General features: G+C 44.3%; 1 protein-coding gene across 5 annotated transcripts in view; it reads right to left on the bottom strand.

The window, feature by feature from the left end:
* LOC115122410 (ryanodine receptor 3-like) overlaps positions 1-26,126 on the bottom strand; it is a 269,794-nt gene that overhangs the window by 46,598 nt on the left and 197,070 nt on the right. For all 5 annotated transcript variants that reach the window (XM_065008606.1, XM_065008603.1, XM_065008605.1 and 2 more), the window contains 23 exons: positions 24,900-24,975; positions 24,144-24,267; positions 23,321-23,436; positions 23,114-23,181; positions 22,895-23,016; positions 22,514-22,563; positions 22,102-22,162; positions 21,103-21,341; positions 20,922-21,003; positions 20,372-20,502; positions 18,915-19,033; positions 16,677-16,875; positions 16,214-16,308; positions 11,330-11,475; positions 10,819-10,906; positions 10,584-10,676; positions 9,990-10,157; positions 9,734-9,793; positions 6,036-6,170; positions 5,179-5,291; positions 2,959-3,055; positions 315-427; positions 102-153 (listed from right to left, as the gene is read on the bottom strand). In XM_065008606.1, the coding sequence (XP_064864678.1) occupies positions 102-153; positions 315-427; positions 2,959-3,055; positions 5,179-5,291; positions 6,036-6,170; positions 9,734-9,793; positions 9,990-10,157; positions 10,584-10,676; positions 10,819-10,906; positions 11,330-11,475; positions 16,214-16,308; positions 16,677-16,875; positions 18,915-19,033; positions 20,372-20,502; positions 20,922-21,003; positions 21,103-21,341; positions 22,102-22,162; positions 22,514-22,563; positions 22,895-23,016; positions 23,114-23,181; positions 23,321-23,436; positions 24,144-24,267; positions 24,900-24,975 (2,547 nt within the window). The remainder of the gene's footprint in view (positions 1-101; positions 154-314; positions 428-2,958; positions 3,056-5,178; positions 5,292-6,035; positions 6,171-9,733; positions 9,794-9,989; positions 10,158-10,583; positions 10,677-10,818; positions 10,907-11,329; positions 11,476-16,213; positions 16,309-16,676; positions 16,876-18,914; positions 19,034-20,371; positions 20,503-20,921; positions 21,004-21,102; positions 21,342-22,101; positions 22,163-22,513; positions 22,564-22,894; positions 23,017-23,113; positions 23,182-23,320; positions 23,437-24,143; positions 24,268-24,899; positions 24,976-26,126) is intronic.

The following is a 26,126-nucleotide window of genomic DNA, read 5'->3' on the forward strand; positions in this document are numbered from 1 at the left end:
TCAGATTAGATCTTTTGCCGATAATTGGGCAAAAGATCAAAATTGGGATGCCAATGTAAACGCAGCCAAAGTGTGCTCAAATTCTCAGTTGCGTACAGTACCTTTGCCATCATGTCTGCATATGCAATATACAGAGGATCTTCTTCCAAGAAACTGTTGAGAATAACATATTATCCAATCATTATCATGTCTTGTATCAAGTCAGTAGAGATCAATAACACAAATAAGTTAAGATCACACAATTATTATCTATTTAAGTAAGATCGGTCGGATAAAACTCTTGTTCACTAGGTTGATTAATTGATCTCTCCTACCTTCTCTCTGTCAGGGCGTTGTGGCTGAAGTGAAGGATAAGCTGATGAAGAGGGTCTGGCTTAATCTCAACCTCCTCCTCTTCCTCCTCCTCCACAATCTTCATCGGGGTTTTCTACACAGACGACCCACAAGAGACAGAGGTTATCTCTGTTCTTAACCTGGCCTTTCCACTAGAGACTACACCCTGCTAGCTAAAGACAGGGGTTATCTCTGTTCTTAACCTGGCCTTTCCACTAGAGACTACACCCTGCTGGCTAAAGACAGGGGTTATCTCTGTTCTGAACCTGGCCTTTCCACTAGAGACTACACCCTGCTGGCTAAAGACAGGGGTTATCTCTGTTCCTAACCTGGCCTTTCCACTAGAGACTACACCCTGCTGGCTAAAGACAGGGGTTAATGTTGTTCTGAACCTGGCCTTTCCACTAGAGACTACACCCTGCTGGCTAAAGACAGGGGTTATCTCCGTTCTTAACCTGGCCTTTCCACTAGAGACTACACCCTGCTGGCTAAAGACAGGGGTTATCTCTGTTCTGAACCTGGCCTTTCCACTAGAGACTACACCCTGCTGGCTAAAGACAGGGGTTATCTCTGTTCCTAACCTGGCATGTCCACTAGAGACTACACCCTGCTGGCTAAAGACAGGGGTTATCTCTGTTCTTAACCTGGCCTTTCCACTAGAGACTACACCCTGCTGGCAAAAGACAGAGGTTATCTCTGTTCTTAACCTGGCCTTTCCACTAGATACTACTCCCTGCTGGCTAAAGACAGGGGTTATCTCTGTTCTTAACCTGGCCTTTGCACTAGAGATTACACCCTGCTGGCTAAAGACAGGGGTTATCTCTGTTCCTAACCTGGCCTTTCCACTAGAGACTACACCCTGCTGGCTAAAGACAGGGGTTATCTCTGTTCTTAACCTGGCCTTTCCACTAGAGACTACACCCTGCTGGCCAAAGACAGGGGTTATCTCTGTTCTTAACCTGGCCTTTCCACTAGAGACTACACCCTGCTGGCTAAAGACAGGGGTTATCTCTGTTCTTAACCTGGCCTTTCCACTAGAGACTACACCCTGCTGGCTAAAGACAGGGGTTATCTCTGTTCGTAACCTGGCCTTTCCACTAGAGACTACACCCTGCTGGCTAAAGACAGGGGTTATCTCTGTTCTTAACCTGGCCTTTCCACTAGAGACTACACCCTGCTGGCTAAAGACAGGGGTTATCTCTGTTCTTAACCTGGCCTTTCCACTAGAGACTACACCCTGCTGGCTAATCTTGTCCACCAGCCGGCTCTCTGTGAGTCGAACCTTCTGGATTAACAGCACCTCAGAACGGGACTTGACTGGAAGTCTATGGCAGGAGAGGATGAAACAACCGCTGGTTTTAATTGGCTGATCTCTCAGTCCGCCCCCTCGCCTCTACATTGTCGACTTCAAAACGCGAGCAGCACAAGGGATTTAAACAAGCAAGTGAGTTCGTAAAATCTGAAAGTACGCACCTTAGAAATAGTTTTCAACATATAAACATTATAAGCCCAAACTCAGAATCAATTGTGCTGCCCGATGTGATAGAAGATTGATTTCTATTGGGGATTCATTATAATGCACCTGTAGCAGGCTTGCTCCCTCTCCTGCCTCCATTTTAACCACACCCCTTTCAAGTCCCACTTTGCTGCACAGTGTTACCAGGGAGTGGGTGGGGGGGGGTGCATTGTCAGGGGAATTGACCAGGGTATTGTTTAGTAGGGGCACACCGTAGCAAAACATTTACGACAGAAAAAACAAAAAAGCTGCGTTATTATTGGTTCAGGTAGTTGCTCACTGTTTCACTCTGTTTCAAAACGTTGTTTCCCTACTGAACAGGACCCAGCAGTGAAAACGCATGCAGACAACTATGGTCCAACAGATGCAGCACTAATAAATACAGTGTGTGGACGACAACGACGATGACGATGATGATGATGAATGTGTTACGTCGTCGTCTAACTCTTGTACATTCTTCCTCTGACGTGTTTTATGACATGTTGCAGTACTGTGTAAACATGTTTACTTCCTTGGAAATGAATTTCAACCTGTCACAATACTGTATGAATCCAGACGGAGATGTGCGCGGAGCATGCCACCGAAGACGTCACTTCACACGCCACTGGACCACTTCACTACAGACTTACAGTTAAAGTAGAGACCGGACTGTACAACATCTAGCTGGTTCAACGTCGGACATCAAACAACTAACACCTATTGAGGGCTGTAGCCGCCCCTCTTACCACAGCAGTAGTAGTGGTGACATAGCCCATGCCGTAGCCTGTTTTTCTAGCCACGTGCTTTGCTGCGGAGACAGAGCCATTGCTGCCACTGAGTCTCCTGAGGTTGAGCCTGTCATGCCTGTCAAGGCTCTGCCGGTAGCGAGCCACAAAGCTAGAGAGAGCGCGGGGCCCTCGGGAACGTCTGGGGGCCCAAGGCGAGGTCCCCAGACCCAGGCGGACCGGGAAGCGATCCCGATCCCGAAGCTCGACGGCGGGCATCGTGCTCAAGAGGCAGTCGGCGGAGAGGGCTGGTGGGGGTGCGGTGCCAACACAGGGCACAGGGGGCAAGGCTGAGGCTAGGGCTGAGGTGGTGGCAGACACCACCGCAACATGCCCAGTACTTACTGCCAGGTCCTGCACTAGCTTCTCCTCAAAGGAGTACTCCTCTGTCTCTATCCATAGTCTCACATAGCCCAACACGAAGAGGTTAATAGAACGATGCCTGGGGAAGGAGGGATGAGAGGAGGAGAAGGAGAGGAGAATGAGGTTAAGGTGTGTCCAAGTAAGTTTAGGAAAGGGGGAGGCGGAAGGAGGGAGAGATGTGAGGGTGAAACAGGGAGGAAGAGCATTCCAGGGTGGTGATTGGTCGATGTGGTAGCCACTGGCCCTTCTGACTGGTCAACCTTGATGGCTTGATTAGCATACAGAAACTGTCTGAGGATGTGGTTAAAATTAAATCTAAAAACACTGAACACTGTATTCAAATATTATTTCAGTTAATAAATGATACCTAAAGCTCCAAAAATACAGTCATTATGTTACTTAAATCACATGAGAAAAAAACATTCCATGATTCTAAGACAAAATGAGAATGATGATCTTTATGTAAACAAGCAAAATGCTTCCTGGATTGCTCATTGATTGACCACTGATTGGCTGTAAGTTGAGGCTGACCAATCAGAATCAACAGTGCAGTAAACTGGAGGTAGGTTGTGGTAGGTGCAGTAGGTAGGTGGTGTTGACTGTTGGCTCAGTCCATAGCCTGGAGAATAAGATGGAGGAGGGGAGAGAGGTGAAGCATTCGACCTAGCCTGGGTGCCAGTCTGTTTGGCATGACAATTCCATGAGGAGTTGTCAAGAGAGCAGAAACAGACTGACACTCCGGCTAGCATTAAGCCAGGAGTCTCACATTACCGTTAGCATGGAGAACAGGTGGTCAAAATTAGAGTCAGCGAACGCCTTTTCCAGCCAAACGTACCGATAGCCATTCAGGAAGTAATTGTTATTTTTGTATCTGAGGGAAAGGTATTGTAGGTGGTATAACAGAGAGAAATAACAGAAAGGAAGAACAAGGTTAGGGAGGTAGAGATAGAGAGCGAGAGAGAGAGCGGAAGCGAGAGAGAGAGCGGAAGCGAGAGAGAGAGAGAGACAGAGAGAGAAAGAAAGAGAGAGAGCGGAAGCGAGAGAGAGAGAGAGACAGAGAGAGAAAGAAAGAAAGAGACAGAGAGAGAGAGAAAGAGAGAGACAGAGAGAGAGAGAGACAGAGAAAGAGAGAGAGACACAGACAGAGAGAGACAGACAGACAGACAGACACAGAGAGAGAGAGCGAGAGAGCGAGAGAGAGAGAGACAGAGAGAGAGAGAGATAGACAGAGAGAGAGAGAGAGACAGAGAGAGAGAGAGACAGAGAGAGAGAGAGACAGAGAAAGAGAGAAAGACACAGAGACAGAGAGAGAGACAGACAGACAGACAGACACAGAGAGAGAGCGAGAGAGACAGAGAGAGAGAGAGAGAGAGAGAGAGAGAGAGACAGAGAGAGAGAGAGATAGACAGAGAGAGAGAGAGAGACAGAGAGAAAGACACAGAGACAGAGAGAGAGACAGACAGACAGACAGACACAGAGAGAGAGCGAGAGAGAGACAGAGAGAGCGAGAGAGCAGAGAGAGAGAGAGAGAGAGAGAGAGAGAGACAGAGAGAGAGAGAGTGTGGATACACTAGTAATAGCATGTCACCAACTTCACTGAGAGATAACAAGAGATACAGGACCCGAACATCACATTTGATTTGATGGAGACAATAGCACCATGAAGAATGACTGAGGACTTTTTTTCTGGGTTAGTTGTTGACACGGTTGTACAGTTGGCTAAAGACAAACTCACATTCATCTACGTATCTTCAAATCAAATTGGATTGGTCACATACACATATTATTGAGGGTCTAGCAAAATGCTTGTGTTCTTAGCTCCAACAGCGCAGTAGTATCTAACAATTCACAACAATACACAGAAATTTCAAAGTAAAAGAATGGAATAAAAAAATATATAAATATTAGATTGAGCAATGTCGGAGTGACATTGACTAAAATATAGTAGAATAGAATACAGTATATACATATGAGATGAGTAAAGCAGTATGTAAACATGATGAAAGTGACTAGTGTTCCATTATTAAAGGGACCAGTGATTCCATGTCTATGTATATAGGGCAGCAGCCTCTAAGGTGCAGGGTTGGGTAACCGGGTGGTAGGCTAGTGATCTTATTTCGTTGACATAGACAACACCCCACTTCATCAGTGTACCTCTAATTGTCCTGAGTAGTATGTAAGTGGGATAGAGGACTGTCTTACCTGGGGAGGTTGTAGAGAGGAGCCATACGGAAGCAGGCCACCACGGCGCGCTTACGCTGTTTGGACAGCAGCTTCTGAAACACACACTTCTTCAACCTCAGAGGCTGCTCCACCTAGTGGACAAAACATTACGTCTCAAAACATGACGTCTCAAAACATGACGTCTTATGGACATTACGTCTCAAAACATGACGTCTCAAAACATGACGTCTTATGGGAATACATCACACGTTTGCTTCTGTGGATGGATATTCCTCGTGACAAATCTTAGGTACGTTTCGGTGTCCCTCAAGGCTTACAGTAGGTCTCATTCTGTATGTTGCTCAGAAACACAGCTGTACATTTCATTGAAACACGATGAAGCTTCACAATCTGTCTGCGATGTGCACTTTGATTGTTATAATTACTAAATCATTATTATGTACTTTATGCATTTGTAAAATAGGGAAACCTTGTAAAAGAGACATTCGTCTCAATGGGACCCCGAATAAACAAAGGTTCATAAGGACTTTATAGAGTGAACACCTGTCTGTTGTTTACCTGTCTGTTGACTATAGTTTACCTGACTGTTGACTATAGTTTACCTGTCTGTTGTTTACCTGTCTGTTGACTATAGTTTACCTGTCTGTTGACTATAGGGAACCTGTCTGTTGACTATAGTTTACCTGTCTGTTGTTTACCTGTCTGTTGACTATAGTTTACCTGACTGTTGACTATAGTTTACCTGTCTGTTGTTTACCTGTCTGTTGACTATAGTTTACCTGTCTGTTGACTATAGTTTACCTGTCTGTTGTTTACCTGTCTGTTGACTATAGTTTACCTGTCTGTTGTTTACCTGTCTGTTGACTATAGTTTACCTGCTCCAGGTGGAAGACTGCAGCAGAGATGCTCTGTACTCTGTCCACAGTTTGTTCTGGGTCTGTACGTTCCTCACTCTCCACCACCACATCCTTATACAGGTTCATCTGCCACTGTACTGCCAGGTCATCAGACTTCAAACACAGAAACACACACACACACACACACACACTCAGTGTCTCACACACTGGCAGAGTTGAAGCACCAGGTGTTCAGTCCCAGCTAAATGGACTGTTGATTGATGCCAAATAGTAAATTGTCTGACTACTCAATCACATTAAATTTACCAGCAAAACGATAATCAGCAAAACGATAATCAGCTAAATGATAATCAGCAAAAACATCAAATGTTTTTGATCAGATTAAACAACTTGTTTACCACTAAAACATAATTGGTACGTCACATGTAACACTGTATATGCAATACTGACAGAAATACCTCTCTCTACTAGGTAGAGACACCACTAAAACATAATTGGTACGTCACATGTAACACTGTATATGCAATACTGACAGAAATACCTCTCTCTACTAGGTAGAGACACCACTTAAACATAATTGGTACGTCACATGTAACACTGTATATGCAATACTGACAGAAATACCTCTCTACTAGGTAGAGACACCACTAAAACATAATTGGTACGTCACATGTAACACTGTATATGCAATACTGACAGAAATACCTCTCTACTAGGTAGAGACACCACTTAAACATAATTGGTACGTCACATGTAACACTGTATATGCAATACTGACAGAAATACCTCTCTACTAGGTAGAGACACCACTTAAACATAATTGGTACGTCACATGTAACACTGTATATGCAATACTGACAGAAATACCTCTCTCTACTAGGTAGAGACACCACTAAAACATAATTGGTACGTCACATGTAACACTGTATATGCAACTAAAACTGACACTGTATAAATACTGACTCTCTACTAGGTAGAGACACCACTTAAACATAATTGGTACGTCACATGTAACACTGTATATGCAATACTGACAGAAATACCTCTCTACTAGGTAGAGACACCACTTAAACATAATTGGTACGTCACATGTAACACTGTATATGCAATACTGACAGAAATACCTCTCTCTACTAGGTAGAGACACCACTAAAACATAATTGGACACCACTAAAACATAATTACGTCACATGTAACACTGTATATGCAATACTGACAGAAATACCTCTCTCTACTAGGTAGAGACACCACTTAAACATAATTGGTACGTCACATGTAACACTGTATATGCAATACTGACAGAAATACCTCTCTACTAGGTAGAGACACCACTAAAACATAATTGGTACGTCACATGTAACACTGTATATGCAATACTGACAGAAATACCTCTCTCTACTAGGTAGAGACACCACTTAAACATAATTGGTACGTCACATGTAACACTGTATATGCAATACTGACAGAAATACCTCTCTCTACTAGGTAGAGACACCACTTAAACATAATTGGTACGTAAACACATGTAACACTGTATATGCAATACTGACAGAAATACCTCTCTACTAGGTAGAGACACCACTAAAACATAATTGGTACGTCACATGTAACACTGTATATGCAATACTGACAGAAATACCTCTCTACTAGGTAGAGACACCACTAAAACATAATTGGTACGTCACATGTAACACTGTATATGCAATACTGACAGAAATACCTCTCTCTACTAGGTAGAGACACCACTTAAACATAATTGGTAACGTCACATGTAACACTGTATATGCAATACTGACAGAAATACCTCTCTCTACTAGGTAGAGACACCACTAAAACATAATTGGTACGTCACATGTCACATGTAACACTGTATATGCAATACTGACAGAAATACCTCTCTCTACTAGGTAGAGACACCACTTAAACATAATTGGTACGTCACATGTAACACTGTATATGCAATACTGACAGAAATACCTCTCTCTACTAGGTAGAGACACCACTAAAACATAATTGGTATATGCAATACTGACGTCACATGTAACACTGTATATGCAATACTGACAGAAATACCTCTCTCTACTAGGTAGAGACACCACTAAAAAAACATAATTGGTACGTCACATGTAACACTGTATATGCAATACTGACAGAAATACCTCTCTCTACTAGGTAGAGACACCACTTAAACATAATTGGTACGTCACATGTAACACTGTATATGCAATACTGACAGAAATACTCTCTCTACTAGGTAGAGACACCACTAAAACATAATTGGTAAAACGTCACATGTAACACTGTATATGCAATACTGACAGAAATACCTCTCTCTACTAGGTAGAGACACCACTTAAACATAATTGGTACGTCACATGTAACACTGTATATGCAATACTGACAGAAATACCTCTCTCTACTAGGTAGAGACACCACTAAAACATAATTGGTACGTCACATGTAACACTGTATATGCAATACTGACAGAAATACCTCTCTCTACTAGGTAGAGACACCACTAAAACATAATTGGTACGTCACATGTAACACTGTATATGCAATACTGACAGAAATACCTCTCTCTAAACTAGGTAGAGACACCACTAAAACATAATTGGTACGTCACATGTAACACTGTATATGCAATACTGACAGAAATACCTCTCTCTACTAGGTAGAGACACCACTTAAACATAATTGGTACGTCACATGTAACACTGTATATGCAATACTGACAGAAATACCTCTACTAGGTCTAAAACTAGGTAGAGACACCACTAAAACATAATTGGTACGTCACATGTAACACTGTATATGCAATACTGACAGAAATACCTCTCTCTACTAGGTAGAGACACCACTTAAACATAATTGGTACGTCACATGTAACACTGTATATGCAATACTGACAGAAATACCTCTCTACTAGGTAGAGACACCACTAAAACATAATTGGTACGTCACATGTAACACTGTATATGCAATACTGACAGAAATACCTCTCTCTACTAGGTAGAGACACCACTTAAACATAATTGGTACGTCACATGTAACACTGTATATGCAATACTGACAGAAATACCTCTCTCTACTAGGTAGAGACACCACTAAAACATAATTGGTACGTCACATGTAACACTGTATATGCAATACTGACAGAAATACCTCTCTCTACTAGGTAGAGACACCACTTAAACATAATTGGTACGTCACATGTAACACTGTATATGCAATACTGACAGAAATACCTCTCTACTAGGTAGAGACACCACTAAAACATAATTGGTACGTCACATGTAACACTGTATATGCAATACTGACAGAAATACCTCTCTACTAGGTAGAGACACCACTTAAACATAATTGGTACGTCACATGTAACACTGACACACACAGCTTTAAACATTAGACTCGTTAATAACTTGTTCATTTATAATGTTGACATCACTTAAACATAACATCAGGTCGTGTTTGTTTGCTGTTGCTGTCATTCAAATGACAAGTGAAAAAAATATATATATTGACGTTACAATCGCTGCTGTATCTGAATGTCCTGGACTGTTGAATACACGTGGAGGAGTAAATGCCGAGGTTATTACACACCAGACTTCACCGGGGCACATAGTAATGACCAGGAGGTACAAAGGAACACATGGGTGTTCACTGTGCAGAACAACAGATCGTTTGACATCACCACCCCCCCCTATCCAGGATACCTTGTCCTGAAGATGAAGGTTCTCACGCAAGTGATCCTTCACCTCATCGTCGGTGTCTTTCTGTCGGAGGGAAACAGAATGGAGTGAGAAAGGACACTCACTGGCTGGGGAGAAGCCTGTAGTGTGATCACACATCAATACGCTACTTCACATGATCATTGAAGACTTTAGGGATATGATAGTACTGTATCGCATCTTGGCCAATGAGATGAGGTCCTGGGCTCCAGGGTTAGAGGGGTAAGGTAGTATAACTCACCAGACTGTATCTTATCTTGGCCAATGAGATGAGCTCCTGGTCTCCTGGGGTGCACATGTTGAGTCCGATGGGCAGCATCTTCTTCAGTGCGGCTACAATCAGAGAGGTCTGGACAGAGTATAACTCTCCACGCCGCTTCTTGTGCTTCCTATCCTGGTCACCACCTGACTGTGGAGAGACAGACAGGAAGAGAGAGAGACAGGAAGAGAGAGAGACAGGGAGAGAGAGAGACAGGGAGAGAGAGACAGACAGGGAGAGAGAGAGAGAGATACATGGTGAGAGAGAGATACAGAGAGCGAGAGAGATACAGAGAGCGAGACAGACAGACAGAGAGACAGACAGAGAGACAGACAGGGAGAGAGACAAGGAGAGAAAGAGACAGAGAGTGAGACAGATAGGGAGAGACAGCGGGAAAAAAAATAGAAAACTCTGGTAACATTTCCAAAATGATCAGGTTTTCCAGACTCATGAGGCAATAAGCAGGAATATACATAATCATCCAACCAGGATATCTGGAAAACCACAGGGAGAGAGCTTCTACGCAGGCCTTTCTTTACTCACTACTGGCTGAACGAACTCCTGCTCTGTCCTTACCTTGGACATCTTGGTTCTACTTTCTCCAGTTAGGAAAGACAGGTTGTTGATTTCATTCTGAACCACAAAGTTCTGCTCTTCCCTTTTGAAATTCTGTTGACGGGTCAGATGGTAAAGAAGGAAAGAAACAAGAAGATTTAAAAAAATCTTCAAACAGAACTTCAGAACAAAAACAGAACAAAAATAACCTAAAATGAACTAAACATCTTTAGTATTCTAAAGTGAAAAATCTTACGTGTGATTTGCACCAGAGAATGAAGATCTCAGCCACCATGGTGAAGAGCTCGTTGGACTGAGCATCAGGCCTCTTCAACCATCTGGATCTGGTGGGAGTTTGACAGACGTTTTCATGAGAAGTGGACAAATATAACCATCTGTTGTGTTATGTAGCCTAGATAACAGGATAAGCATTGGAGAAATCTGCAGGTACCAATCCCAAATAAGAAATATTTGAACCATCTAATCTCACTATGATCTCCTGAAGTAAATCATTCCATGAAAGTATATGGTACTATCCTAAATCAAAATCAAATCAAATGTATTTGTCACATACACATGGTTAGCAGATGTTAATGCGAGGGTAGCGAAATGCCTGTGCTTCAGTCAACATTTAGACAAGGCCTGCAGATTTCCTAGAACCTAAACAACAGATGTGTGTGTTGGAAAGGCTGGCTGGGTTATACTTCCTGTTGTTATTTACGTAGCGGATGAGCATGAAACAGAAAAGGCTGGCTGGGCTATACTACCTGTTGTTGTCCACATAGCGGATGAGCATTGGGTAGAAGGCGTACAGGTCTCTACAGAGGACAGCAAACTCATCCAGGACGAGAAGCTCAGCTTCCTGAGTGTCTCCTTTAATGTCAGCCTTCAGCAGTTCCTCCTCTGCCACCACCTGGGGTTAGAACATAGTAATAACACCTTTATAACATATTAATAACAGTTATAACACCTTTATAACATATTAATAACAGTTATAACACCTTTATAACATATTAATAACAGTTATAACACCTTTATAACATATTAATAACAGTTATAACACCTTTAATATATTAATAACAGTTATAACACCTTTAATATATTAATAACAGTTATAACACCTTTATAACATATTAATAACAGTTATAACACCTTTATAACATATTAATAACAGTTATAACACCTTTATAATATATTAATAACAGTTATAACACCGTTATAACATATTAATAACAGTTATAACCCCTTTATAACATAGTAATAACACTTGACACCTTTATAACATAGTAATACCATAAGCTCAGCTTCCTGAGTGTCTCCTTTAATGTCAGCCTTCAGCAGCTCCTCTATCACCACTTGGTAGATGCAGACTTCCGGGTTGGAGCGAGCGGTCGCATCTGCACTCGGTCCGCAGGTAGTATTACATTTCATTACATTTCATTATAGTACAACGGTTTGATTTGTCTAATCTTAGCAATTTCTTCTTAGCTAGCTACATAGCCGTCTTTGTATCATAGATAATTGCGTAATTATCGTATTTCGTCGTCCTAACGCAGTCTACACTGCCCTGCAGCTAGCCAGCTAGCTAACGTCCACCGTTAGCTAGTCCACCGTCTACCGATTAGCAGCACAACTATTACACTCAACTGAACGACTTGATTAGTGTAGTGTTAGCTAGCTACATAGTTGTCTTTGCTGTCTTCGTACCCAAGATAATTGTGTAGTTTAGAGTGTGTAGTTTTATGTCGTCCTTAACATAGGAGACTCTGCTAGCTAGCCAACAGCTAGCCAACGTCTACCGAACAGAACTTCTGCACTCAACAATCCGGTCGCATTTCGCTTCGCTCCACAGGTAGTATCACATTTTTCATTTTTCATTTCATTTCATTACAGTACAACGGCTTGATTTGTTTGATCGTAGCTAGCTACATAGCTAGCTACATAGCCGTCTTTGTATCAAAGATAATTGTGTAGTCTAGAGCGATTTCCTAGGTTAGCTAGCCAGCTATTGTCGTTCTTTTAACGCAACGTAACGTAATCAACACTGCTAGCTAGCCAGCTAGCCCCGAATAGCAGCACAGTAGAAACTATTACACTCAACGGAACGACTTGATTAGTGTAGTGTCAACAACGCAGCCAATGCCAGCTAGCCTACATAGTCAACAACGCAGCCTCTGCCAGCTAGCCTACTTCAGCAGTACTGTATCATTTTAATCATTTTAGTCAATAAGATTCTTGCTACGTAAGCTTAACTTTCTGAACACTCGTGACGTGTAGTCCACTTGTCATTCCAATCTCCTTTGCATTAGCGTAGCCTCTTGTGTAGCCTGTCAACTATGTGTCTGTCTATCCCTGTTCTCTCCTCTCTGCACAGACCATACAAACGCTCCACACCGCGTGGCCGCGGCCACCCTAATCTGGTGGTCCCAGCGCGCACGACCCACGTGGAGTTCCAGGTCTCCGGTAGCCTCTGGAACTGCCGATCTGCGGCCAACAAGGCAGAGTTCGCCATCTCCGCCTATGTCTCCCTCCAGTCCCTCGACTTCTTGGCACTGACGGAAACATGGATCACCACAGACAACACTGCTACTCCTACTGCTCTCTCTTCGTCTGCCCACGTGTTCTCGCACACCCCGAGAGCTTCTGGTCAGCGGGGTGGTGGCACCGGGATCCTCATCTCTCCCAAGTGGTCATTCTCTCTTTCTCCCCTTACCCATCTGTCTATCGCCTCCTTTGAATTCCATGCTGTCACAGTTACCAGCCCTTTCAAGCTTAACATCCTTATCATTTATCGCCCTCCAGGTTCCCTCGGAGAGTTCATCAATGAGCTTGATGCCTTGATAAGCTCCTTTCCTGAGGACGGCTCACCTCTCACAGTTCTGGGCGACTTTAACCTCCCCACGCCTACCTTTGACTCATTCCTCTCTGCCTCCTTCTTTCCACTCCTCTCCTCTTTTGACCTCACCCTCTCACCTTCCCCCCTACTCACAAGGCAGGAAATACGCTCGACCTCATCTTTACTAGATGCTGTTCTTCCACTAACCTCGTTGCAACTCCCCTCCAAGTCTCCGACCACTACCTTGTATCCTTTTCCCTCTCGCTCTCATCCAACACTTCCCACACTGCCCCTACTCGGATGGTATCGCGCCGTCCCAACCTTCGCTCTCTCCCCCGCTACTCTCTCCTCTTCCATCCTATCATCTCTTCCCTCTGCTCAAACCTTCTCCAACCTATCTCCTGATTCTGCCTCCTCAACCCTCCTCTCCTCCCTTTCTGCATCCTTTGACTCTCTATGTCCCCTATGCTCCAGGCCGGCTCGGTCCTCCCCTCCCGCTCCGTGGCTCGACGACTCATTGCGAGCTCACAGAACAGGGCTCCGGGCAGCCGAGCGGAAATGGAGGAAAACTCGCCTCCCCTGCGGACCTGACATCCTTTCACTCCCTCCTCTCTACATTTTCCTCTTCTCTCTCTGCTGCTAAAGCCACTTTCTACCACTCTAAATTCCAAGCATCTGCCTCTAACCCTAGGAAGCTCTTTGCAACCTTCTCCTCCCTCCTGAATCCTCCTCCCCCTCCCCCCCTCCTCCCTCTCTGCAGATGACTTCGTCAACCATTTTGAAAAGAAGGTCGACGACATCCGATCCTCGTTTGCTAAGTCAAACGACACCGCTGGTTCTGCTCACACTGCCCTACCCTGTGCTCTGACCTCTTTCTCCCCTCTCTCTCCAGATGAAATCTCGCGTCTTGTGACGGCCGGCCGCCCAACAACCTGCCCGCTTGACCCTATCCCCTCCTCTCTTCTCCAGACCATTTCCGGAGACCTTCTCCCTTACCTCACCTCGCTCATCAACTCATCCCTGACCGCTGGCTACGTCCCTTCCGTCTTCAAGAGAGCGAGAGTTGCACCCCTTCTGAAAAAACCTACACTCGATCCCTCCGATGTCAACAACTACAGACCAGTATCCCTTCTTTCTTTTCTCTCCAAAACTCTTGAACGTGCCGTCCTTGGCCAGCTCTCCCGCTATCTCTCAGAATGACCTTCTTGATCCAAATCAGTCAGGTTTCAAGACTAGTCATTCAACTGAGACTGCTCTTCTCTGTATCACGGAGGCGCTCCGCACTGCTAAAGCTAACTCTCTCTCTCCTCTGCTCTCATCCTTCTAGACCTATCGGCTGCCTTCGATACTGTGAACCATCAGATCCTCCTCTCCACCCTCTCCGAGTTGGGCATCTCCGGCGCGGCCCACGCTTGGATTGCGTCCTACCTGACAGGTCGCTCCTACCAGGTGGCGTGGCGAGAATCCGTCTCCACACCACGTGCTCTCACCACTGGTGTCCCCCAGGGCTCTGTTCTAGGCCCTCTCCTATTCTCGCTATACACCAAGTCACTTGGCTCTGTCATAACCTCACATGGTCTCTCCTATCATTGCTATGCAGACGACACACAATTAATCTTCTCCTTTCCCCCTTCTGATGACCAGGTGGCGAATCGCATCTCTGCATGTCTGGCAGACATATCCGTGTGGATGACGGATCACCACCTCAAGCTGAACCTCGGCAAGACGGAGCTGCTCTTCCTCCCGGGGAAGGACTGCCCGTTCCATGATCTCGCCATCACGGTTGACAACTCCATTGTGTCCTCCTCCCAGAGCGCTAAGAACCTTGGCGTGATCCTGGACAACACCCTGTCGTTCTCAACTAACATCAAGGCGGTGGCCCGTTCCTGTAGGTTCATGCTCTACAACATCCGCAGAGTACGACCCTGCCTCACACAGGAAGTGGCGCAGGTCCTAATCCAGGCACTTGTCATCTCCCGTCTGGATTACTGCAACTCGCTGTTGGCTGGGCTCCCTGCCTGTGCCATTAAACCCCTACAACTCATCCAGAACGCCGCAGCCCGTCTGGTGTTCAACCTTCCCAAGTTCTCTCACGTCACCCCGCTCCTCCGCTCCCTCCACTGGCTTCCAGTTGAAGCTCGCATCAGCTACAAGACCATGGTGCTTGCCTACGGAGCTGTGAGGGGAACGGCACCTCAGTACCTCCAGGCTCTGATCAGGCCCTACACCCAAACAAGGGCACTGCGTTCATCCACCTCTGGCCTGCTCGCCTCCCTACCACTGAGGAAGTACAGTTCCCGCTCAGCCCAGTCAAAACTGTTCGCTGCTCTGGCCCCCAATGGTGGAACAAACTCCCTCACGACGCCAGGACAGCGGAGTCAATCACCACCTTCCGGAGACACCTGAAACCCCACCTCTTTAAGGAATACCTAGGATAGGATAAAGTAATCCCTCTCACCCCCCCTCCCCCTGAAAAGATTTAGATGCACTACTGTTCCACTGGAGGTCATAAGGTGAATGCACCAATTTGTAAGTCGCTCTGGATAAGAGCGTCTGCTAAATGACTTAAATGTAATGTAAATGTTGGTGTCAGGAATTATGAAATGACTAAAAAAGGGTTTCACTTTAATGGCACTAGCCCTGCTGCACTGTCAAGTCTTACGTCATTGTCACACCTAACAATGACATAGGAGTCAGGAAATCAGCGCAAATAGATCTGGGATTCAAGTCAGTTGTGTGCTTCAATCCTTGTGAATGATCCATTGAAAATGTAAAATGATCAACTGGACAGCAGTTTAAATTCCTCTCATCTCACCTTCACTGTCTTCTTCCTGAGTTTCTCTAGAGTGGGCAGGAAGTGACTCCTCAGTAGGTCCGCAGCAGCCTTGCAGATGATTGGCTGAGAATAGACTGCAACGATACAGGAGAAACCAAATCGTATTTTCGTCTCACTGAGGAGTTGTTACCCTAGTGTAATTATCCTTTCATAAAATGAGTTGTGGCTGGCAATGCTACACAGCACTTAGTATTTACCACTCATCATATTGCCCACCAAACTTGGCCAACTAGGTTCAAACCTGGGTATCCTGTGTGCCATGAGACTGTATTAGCATAGTAAGGTAAAAATTAGCCCGCTGAGCTAAAGCCTAGACATTGACTCAGGGAGCTAACACAAGTCTTCAGGTCTAAGGCAAAGTTCCTCAACACACGAGTGTGGTTCACCAAAACCTCCTCTGTTAAAACGTCAGCCCCGAGGTAATAATAACCCAGTATCCCACCTGCGATCCTCTTCATCCAGGGAGCGTCGTCGATGCCCAGGTTGTTGTTGAGGATCTTCAGGATGTTCCCCAGGATGATGCTGAGGTGGTTGGAGCACACGGTGGTGCAGCAGGCGGTGTGTGGAGCAGAGTTCTCTGTTCCTCTCTCCCACCAGTAGGACAGGTAGTTACACACCATGGGCAGGATCACCTCAATCACCTGGAGGGAACGGGGGATGGGACGACACCATATTAAGTAATAGTCACAATATTAAGCGATATTACGATTATCAGGGTATTGAGCTATATCACCATCATTGTGATATTAAGTTATACCACGATAATCACAGTATTATAAAAATTAATGTCGTCACGCCAGAGGTTCTGTTAGTCGAGATGTTTCAGTTGATCAAGGCTCTAGCCGAGGGCTTCCCAAACATTTTCACTCAAGCCCCCCTTCCAGCATTGCGGAACATCCTGCACCCCCCCCTCCTCCCTTCTCTCGCACAACAAATATTAATATAGGGACAAGCAGTGTTCATGACACAAACTGACACAAACACTCTCTTGTTGGCAAAGAGAACATTTAGCAGTTTTAAAGCTTATTACCTGCAATTCTATACATGTTGTCATGGGGGAGAAAAAATGTTGCCGTTTTAAAGCTTATTTTCTTGCAATTCTGTCTAATGTGTTTTCATGTGATATTTCAGTGACTTGAACATTACTACAAAATGTATGGGCTAAAAGACCTAGCTAAAAGAAAACTGTTAGCTGACATGGGCTAGTTGATCTGGACATTACTGACACATTATAAATAGCTGTCTGAGGTCTGTAATGACTGACATGACGTGATGATGAACTACCTCATTTAGAAATTGCACCTTGTACATTCCACTATTACAACTTTCAAGAGTAAGTTTAAAGCTGGACTGAGTTCCTTAAAAAAAAGGAAAATAATTCTGCCCCTTGCGATCCCTCAGTTTGGGACCACTGCTCTATCCTAATTATTTCCTCTCCTTAAAGCTGAGGAACATCCAGCTTCATGGTAAAACATACAGTGATAACATATATAGAGATAACAGATATAGAGATAACAGATACAGAGATAACAGATACAGAGATAACAGATACAGAGATAACAGATACAGAGATAACAGATACAGAGATAACAGATACAGAGATAACAGATACAGAGATAACAGATACAGAGATAACAGATACAGAGATAACAGATACAGAGATAACAGATACAGAGATAACAGATACAGAGATAACAGATATAGAGATAACAGATACAGAGATAACAGATACAGAGATAACAGATACAGAGATAACAGATACAGAGATAACAGATACAGAGATAACAGATACAGAGATAACAGATACAGAGATAACAGATACAGAGATAACAGATACAGAGATAACAGATACAGAGATAACAGATACAGAGATAACAGATACAGAGATAACAGATATAGAGATAACAGATACAGAGATAACAGATATAGAGATAACAGATATAGAGATAACAGATACAGAGATAACAGATAACAGATATAGAGATAACAGATACAGAGATAACAGATACAGAGATAACAGATATAGAGATAACAGATACAGAGATAACAGATACAGAGATAACAGATACAGAGATAACAGATACAGAGATAACAGATACAGAGATAACAGATACAGAGATAACAGATACAGAGATAACAGATACAGAGATAACAGATACAGAGATAACAGATACAGAGATAACATATATAGAGATAACATATATAGAGATAACAGATATAGTGATAACAGATAGAGAGATAACAGATAGAGAGATAACAGATATATAGATAACAAGTATAGTGATAACAAGTATAGAGATAACAGATAGAGAGATAACAGATAGAGAGATAACAGATAGAGAGATAACAGATATATAGATAACAGATAGAGAGATAACAGATATATAGATAACATATATAGTGATAACAAGTATAGAGATAACAGATATAGAGATAACAGATATAGTGATAACAGATATAGAGATAACAGATACAGTGATAACAGATATAGTGATAACAAGTATAGAGATAACAGATATAGAGATAACAGATATAGTGATAACAGATATAGAGATAACAGATACAGTGATAACAGATAGAGAGATAACAGATACAGTGATAACAGATAGAGAGATAACAGGTATAGAGATAACATATATAGTGATAACAGCATGTTAATTGCAGTCCAAGCCCTACTGACCTGTGGCATCTCTGTGTAGCGAGCTCCAGACTCTGAGATGTCGTTGATGTCCTTCAGCAGGCGATCCAGACGAGGCATCTCTGGACACATCTCCTCCACAGAGTCAGGCATACTCAAGACTGCACAGAGAACGGCACAGAGTTAGTCATTTTTTAAATATTTAAAAAAAATCTTTATTTAACTAGACAAGTCAGTTAAGAATACATTTTTATTTACAATGACGGCCTACACCGGCCAAAACCGGACGACGCTGGGCCAATTGTGTGCCGTCATATGGGACTCCCAAATACGGCCAATCACAGCCTGGCTCACCATCATACACCGTTAATATACAGTACATAGGACTGGTTTCCCAGACATTGATTAAACCTGGTCCTGGACTAAAATGCATGATCCTGGACTAGGTTTAACTGTGTCCAGGACAACGGCCCTGTGTCCAGGACAACGGCCCTGTGTCCAGGACAACGGCCCTTACAGTAGAATTAAGGATGTAGTGGAGGTCAAAGCAACCGGATCCTGGCTTGTTGGCAATGGAAGAGCAACTAGGTTGTTATCAATGGAAGGGGATCTGGGTTGTTATCAATGGAAGAGGATCTAGGTTGTTATCAATGGAAGAGGATCTGGGTTGTTATCAATGGAAGAGGATCTGGGTTGTTTTCAATGGAAGAGGATCTGGGTTGTTATCAATGGAAGAGGATCTGGGTTGTTATCAATGGAAGAGGTTCTGGGTTGTTATCAATGGAAGGGGATCTAGGTTGTTATCAATGGAAGAGGATCTGGGTTGTTATCAATGGAAGAGGATCTGGGTTGTTATCAATGGAAGAGGTTCTGGGTTGTTATCAATGGAAGGGGATCTAGGTTGTTATCAATGGAAGAGGATCTGGGTTGTTATCAATGGAAGAGGATCTGGGTTGTTTTCAATGGAAGAGGATCTGGGTTGTTATCAATGGAAGAGGATCTAGGTTGTTATCAATGGAAGAGGATCTGGGTTGTTATCAATGGAAGAGGTTCTGGGTTGTTATCAATGGAAGGGGATCTAGGTTGTTATCAATGGAAGAGGATCTGGGTTGTTATCAATGGAAGAGGTTCTGGGTTGTTATCAATGGAAGGGGATCTGGGTTGTTATCAATGGAAGGGGATCTGGGTTGTTATCAATGGAAGAGGTTCTGGGTTGTTATCAATGGAAGAGGTTCTGGGTTGTTATCAATGGAAGAGGATCTGGGTTGTTATCAATGGAAGGGGATCTGGGTTGTTATCAATGGAAGAGGTTCTGGGTTGTTATCAATGGAAGAGGATCTGGGTTGTTATCAATGGAAGAGGTTCTGGGTTGTTATCAATGGAAGGGGATCTGGGTTGTTATCAATGGAAGAGGTTCTGGGTTGTTATCAAGCATAGATTGGTCCTGATGAATTGGTAGTGTTATGATTCAGTATTGCGACTGCAGAGTAGTGACTTACTGGCCCTCTCTCGCGGTGTCTTGGTGTTGAAGACAGACAGGGGGTTGTGAGCGTTGAGATCAGGCTCCAGGAAAGCTACAGGCATGGCTCCTACCAGGGTGGCCAGACACTCCCCTAGGGCTGGTAGGTGCCTGGAGGGAACATACAGAGACATTAACACAAACACACATACTTTAATACACACACAGACATTAACACACACACACACACAGACATTAACACACACACACACACACTGTCCATCCACATTTAAAGTGGATGTGTACATTGCTGCGTCACAGCCCTCTGAAGGACAGAGGAGAATCAGCAACACAGAGGACAATGGTATTTATTTATTGCTAAAAATAGAACCAACACGATTCGGCTTTCAGTCTTTTTTTTCTTCTCTCACTTACAGCACTCAAACGTAACATAGAATACATAAAAGATTACAGACATTGTGATTTTTCCAGTCTGTGTTGGATGGAGTTTTTCTCCTCCAATAATGCAGAGAGATTTGATCACCGCCATCCTCTCGTCTGCAGTAGCTGATGTGATGAGGGCCTCATACCTCTCTATGAAGATGTGTTTCCCCGTGCCCAGTGAGTAGAGACAGGTCACGATGCGATAGCACGACAGCTGGACATCATCCACTGGAAAACACAACACACACAGGTCATATTTCCAAGGCCAAGCGTGGACAAGCGCATGGTGCTACCAGAGTAAATGAATTCAAAATAACATCAATTCACCCAGCAGGTAGACTCCAAAGTTATGCATGGTGACGTGTTCGAACAGAGCTGTGAGGATGGGAAGCAGAGCGGTGGTGGCGTAGGTGATGTTCTGGGTCAAGCCCTTCATCTGGCTCCTGGACTGGCTGAACTTCCCCAGCTTCAGCATCTCCAGGGTCTTCTCTAGGTCCTCCGCTGCGTTCTCAAATAACGTCCTGACCCCAGCCTTCACCATCTCTGAGCCTGACTTCATCACTGTCCTGAGAGGGGAGGAAGAGGACAGAAGGAGAGGTGTAAGAACGACGCCTTCACCATCTCTGAGCCTGACTTCATCACTGTCCTGAGAGGGGAGGAAGAGGACAGAAGGAGAGGTGTAAGAACGACGCCTTCACCATCTCTGAGCCTGACTTCATCACTGTCCTGAGAGGGAGGAAGAGGACAGAAGGAGAGGTGTAAGAACGACGCCTTCACCATCTCTGAGCCTGACTTCATCACTGTCCTGAGAGGGGAGGAAGAGGACAGAGGGAGAGGTGTAAGAACGACGCCTTCACCATCTCTGAGCCTGACTTCATCACTGTCCTGAGAGGGGAGGAAGAGGACAGAGGGAGAGGTGTAAGAACGACGCCTTCACCATCTCTGAGCCTGACTTCATCACTGTCCTGAGAGGGGAGGAAGAGGACAGAGGGAGAGGTGTAAGAACGACGCCTTCACCATCTCTGAGCCTGACTTCATCACTGTCCAATAAAAAAATACAGTTTCAAACCTCTCAGCCAATAACAGCGAGTTGTCGGTGTTCCCCTTCCCACTCAGACAACTCCCAGACAGTCCTAGCTAAAATCTTGCTTGATAAATTGCTCTTCGCTAAGAAGCTATTTTTGTTTCTTTTTGACCATTTTAACTGAAAACAATCACAGTAAAGTACTTCATTTTTGCCCAGAAATTATTTGATATTGAGATTTTAAAAAACAGCTGCATTGGAAGACAGAGGTTTGTTCTACAGGCTCTATAAAAGACTCTTACCTTGTGTCCAGGGAATGAGCCAGGATGTGTAGACAGCTCACCATAACAGCCGAGTCGCTCCCTAAGAGAACACATTGTCATTGATATGGAAATCACTGAGCAAAGAGTACAAGCAGCGCTGACCGAGTATAAAGTGTAAAGACCCGGCACACTGTTAAAGACCCGGCATACTGGTAAAGGCCCGGGACACTGGTAAAGACCCGGGACACTGGTAAAGACCCGGCACACTGGTAAAGGCCCGGGACACTGGTAAAGGCCCGGGACACTGGTAAAGACCCGGGACACTGGTAAAGGCCCGGGACACTGGTAAAGGGCCGGGACACTGGTAAAGACCCGGCACACTGGTAAAGGCCCGGGACACTGTTAAAGACCTTGACAGACAGGTAAAGACAATGACCGAGGTGGTCCTTACCAAAGAGGGAAATCCTGTGTCTGACAAGAGCTGCCATCTTACAGAACAGGCTGGAAAATAAAGGAGAGCAAAGGGAATGAAACAACCAGAGAAAGAAAGGAGAGAAGAACCAAGCAGGAGAACAAGAAAATCGCTCACAAGTTGTTCATGTTTATTGTAGTGCCCAGTCTGAAATCAACCCGTAACTACCTTCCCTAGACATGAGGCTAGGTGAACTTTCCTCCATATTGCTTACACCTATCTGATTCTCACAGGTCTCTCGAAAGGTCTCAGATGAGACAAACTCTCATTAGAAGACTGTAGCTGGGGATTCTGTGTTGATTTCAGACTGGCAACATTATCATTCACCAGTGTGTCCAGTCCCACTTACAGGTACCTTACCTAGTGATCATCTCCTTCTCTTTGTTAGAGGCGTAGCCACTGCTGCTCAGGTTCCTACTGGGCGAGGACAGGAAGTACATGCTGTGGTTCTTAAAGTACATGTCTATGAGAGGTAGCAGCACCTATAGGGCAGGGTGGGAGGAGAAGAGTTTAGAGAACTTATTCCACAGTGTCTACAATTAATTTATTGTCTACTGTTGAAAGACTTTACATCCATACCTTAGCAAAGAATTTTATTTCCTGATCGTGGGGTGATTTGTCTGTCTTTCCACTGGTGGCCATGGCCTCTGGGAAGACAAAAACAAACATGTTCAAATATGTATAAAACTTAAACTAGACACTAACCTTGACTAAATTACATTCACATGAATTGTCAATTCCATATTTCAAAGCACATTAATTAATTCAATGTCCGAGTGGACTCACCCAGGTGAGCAATGAACTCCTGAGCTGAGTCCACATACTTCAGAATCCTCTTGAGGAACGTGTAGGCAAACCTCTTCTCCATGGACGACGAGTCCTGCTCCATGTCTTTCAGGTCTCTGCAGAACATAAATAACAAACAATCGTACTTTATTGATCCCCAAAGGGGACATTTGTTTGCAGCAGTTAATATATAACTGTCATGAAAGCCTGTTTTAATCTGCTGATTACTGTTTTAGTCTGCTGATTAGTGTTTTAGTCTGCTGATTAGTGTTTTAGTCTGCTGAATAGTGTTTTAGTCTGCTAATTAGTGTTTTAGTCTGCTGAATAGTGTTTTAGTCTGCTGATTACTGTTTTAGTCTGCTGATTAGTGTTTTAGTCTGCTGATTACTGTTTTAGTCTGCTGATTAGTGTTTTAGTCTGCTGATTACTGTTTTAGTCTGCTGATTACTGTTTTAGTCTGCTGATTACTGTTTTAGTCTGCTGATTACTGTTTTTTTGATACTCTGATTTGTTAGAGACGATCCAATCTCTGACGAGGTTTGTTTTGTACAACACTCCTCGTGACAACTTCAAGGATGGCCGTCTCAGACTGAAGTATGTAGCGAACGACAGAGCAGCTGAAGAACTCAGTGTGAGTCGTCAGGATAAAAGTTCAGGTGGTATCTCTTCCATTTCAAGACATTCAGTTGCCCACTGAACGTGACTTTGACAGGATGTAAGAAACTGCGATTGGCAGATTGATTGATTAACTGATTGCTTGCAATCCTCGGTGGTAACAGACAGGTGCACTAAACAGGTGAGGTAGTCAGGGGGAGTCTCTGACCTGGTGATGATATATCCATTGATCTGCAGGAACTTAAAGAGATCCTGGGCCTTCTCCCTGTCTCTGTACTTCTCCTTGGCTGTCAGGGTGTCATAGGGCACCAGCAACGGGTGGCTCCCTCCTCCTGAGACAGACAGCACACATCAAACAGTGGCAACACGTTCACAAACGTACAGTCAAGTCTTACACAAGTCTTAAATGTACACTTAGCATGCTGTATTCCTGGGTGGTCACTGAGGGTGCGTTTGTAAAGTCACTCTGGGCATCTACTCCGATTTCTTGTCTGTGCCAGAGAGCAGAATAACTGAGGAATTTACGAATTTACGCGCAATACCCATTGAATAAGACTGGTGTCAGTAAAGGTCAGGAGAAGAAATACGTCATTCAATTGTTACCAGCAGCACAGTTAATCACTAACACTCTGGATAACATGAAAACAGCCTAACCAGCTCTGCTAGGGAGAGTAAAATGGTCAGAGTGAGGTGTTCTCTCATTTGTGTCTGGAAGTAGCTAGCAAGGGAGCACATTTTAGCCAGTTAGGTTGGGTGCTTGAGTGTCTTTGTGTGGTCAGAACACTCGGATCAACCATACTCCTAGAACAGAGCATCCAGTGTGCGATCTGAACACTCCAAGAGAGAGCGAAATGCTCAGAATTGACAAACGTACAAATTCACTCTGGCACTCCAGAGTTAATTTACAAACACACCATGTATCTCATTGGGTGATTACAAGGGATGCCTGGGCCTACATACATACCTTTACTGTTCAGCTCAGTCTTCTTCTTCTTGGCCCAGATGTTGTGGTAGTTCTCTGCTACAACCTCCACCATCCCCTACAATGGGGAACACACACACACATGGACATGGAGAACAATCACTTACTTGAATGTGTCACGGTGTACAACAGACCCGGGTTCCAATACTATTTGAAATCTTTCAAATATTTTGAGTGTTTTCTTTAGCCTTCCTTAGAGTGGCAGGCGGGGTGGGGTTTGTACTTTTGGGACTGTTCTATTTGTCCTATTGTAATCTTAAACAAAGCACAACAAATTCCAATGCATGTGAGCCCATGTCTGATGCACAGTACAGAGAAACAACCATGCCCCACAGAACACTGTACCTGCTTAGTAACATGACATCAGATATTTTTCACCTTTTATTTAACTAAGCAAGTCAGTTAATAACAAATTATTTTTTTCAATGACGGCCAAGGAACAGTGGGTTAACTGCCTTGTTCAGGGGCAGAATGACAGATTTGTACCTTGTCAGCTCGGGGATTTGATCTTGCAACCTTTCGGTTACTAGTCCCAACGCTCTAACCACTAGGCTACCTGCCTCTAAACACTAGGCTACCTGTCTCTAACCACTAGGCTACCTGCCTCTAACCACTAGGCTACCTGCTCTAACCACTAGGCTACCTGCTCTAACCACTAGGCTACCTGCTCTAACCACTAGGCTACCTGCTCTAACCACTAGGCTACCTGCTCTAACCACCAGGCTACCTGCTCTAACCACTAGGCTACCTGCTCTAACCACTAGGCTACCTGTCTCTAACCACTAGGCTACCTGCTCTAACCACTAGGCTACCTGTCTCTAACCACTAAGCTACCTGCTCTAACCACTAGGCTACCTGTCTCTAACCACTAGGCTACCTGCTCTAACCACTAGGCTACCTCCTCTAACCACTAGGCTACCTGTCTCTAACCACTAGGCTACCTGTCTCTAACCACTAGGCTACCTGCTCTAACCACGAGGCTACCTGTCTCTAACCACTAGGCTACCTGCTCTAACCACTAGGCTACCTGTCTCTAACCACTAGGCTACCTGCTCTCACCACTAGGCTACCTGTCTCTAACCACTAGGCTACCTGTCTCTAACCACTAGGCTACCTGCTCTAACCATTAGGCTACCTGCTCTAACCACTAGGCTACCTGCTCTAACCACTAGTCTACCTGCTCTAACCACTAGGCTACCTGCTCTCACC

This window comes from Oncorhynchus nerka, linkage group LG24 (genome assembly GCF_034236695.1).
Source record: "Oncorhynchus nerka isolate Pitt River linkage group LG24, Oner_Uvic_2.0, whole genome shotgun sequence".
Taxonomy (NCBI): Eukaryota; Metazoa; Chordata; class Actinopteri; order Salmoniformes; family Salmonidae; genus Oncorhynchus; species Oncorhynchus nerka.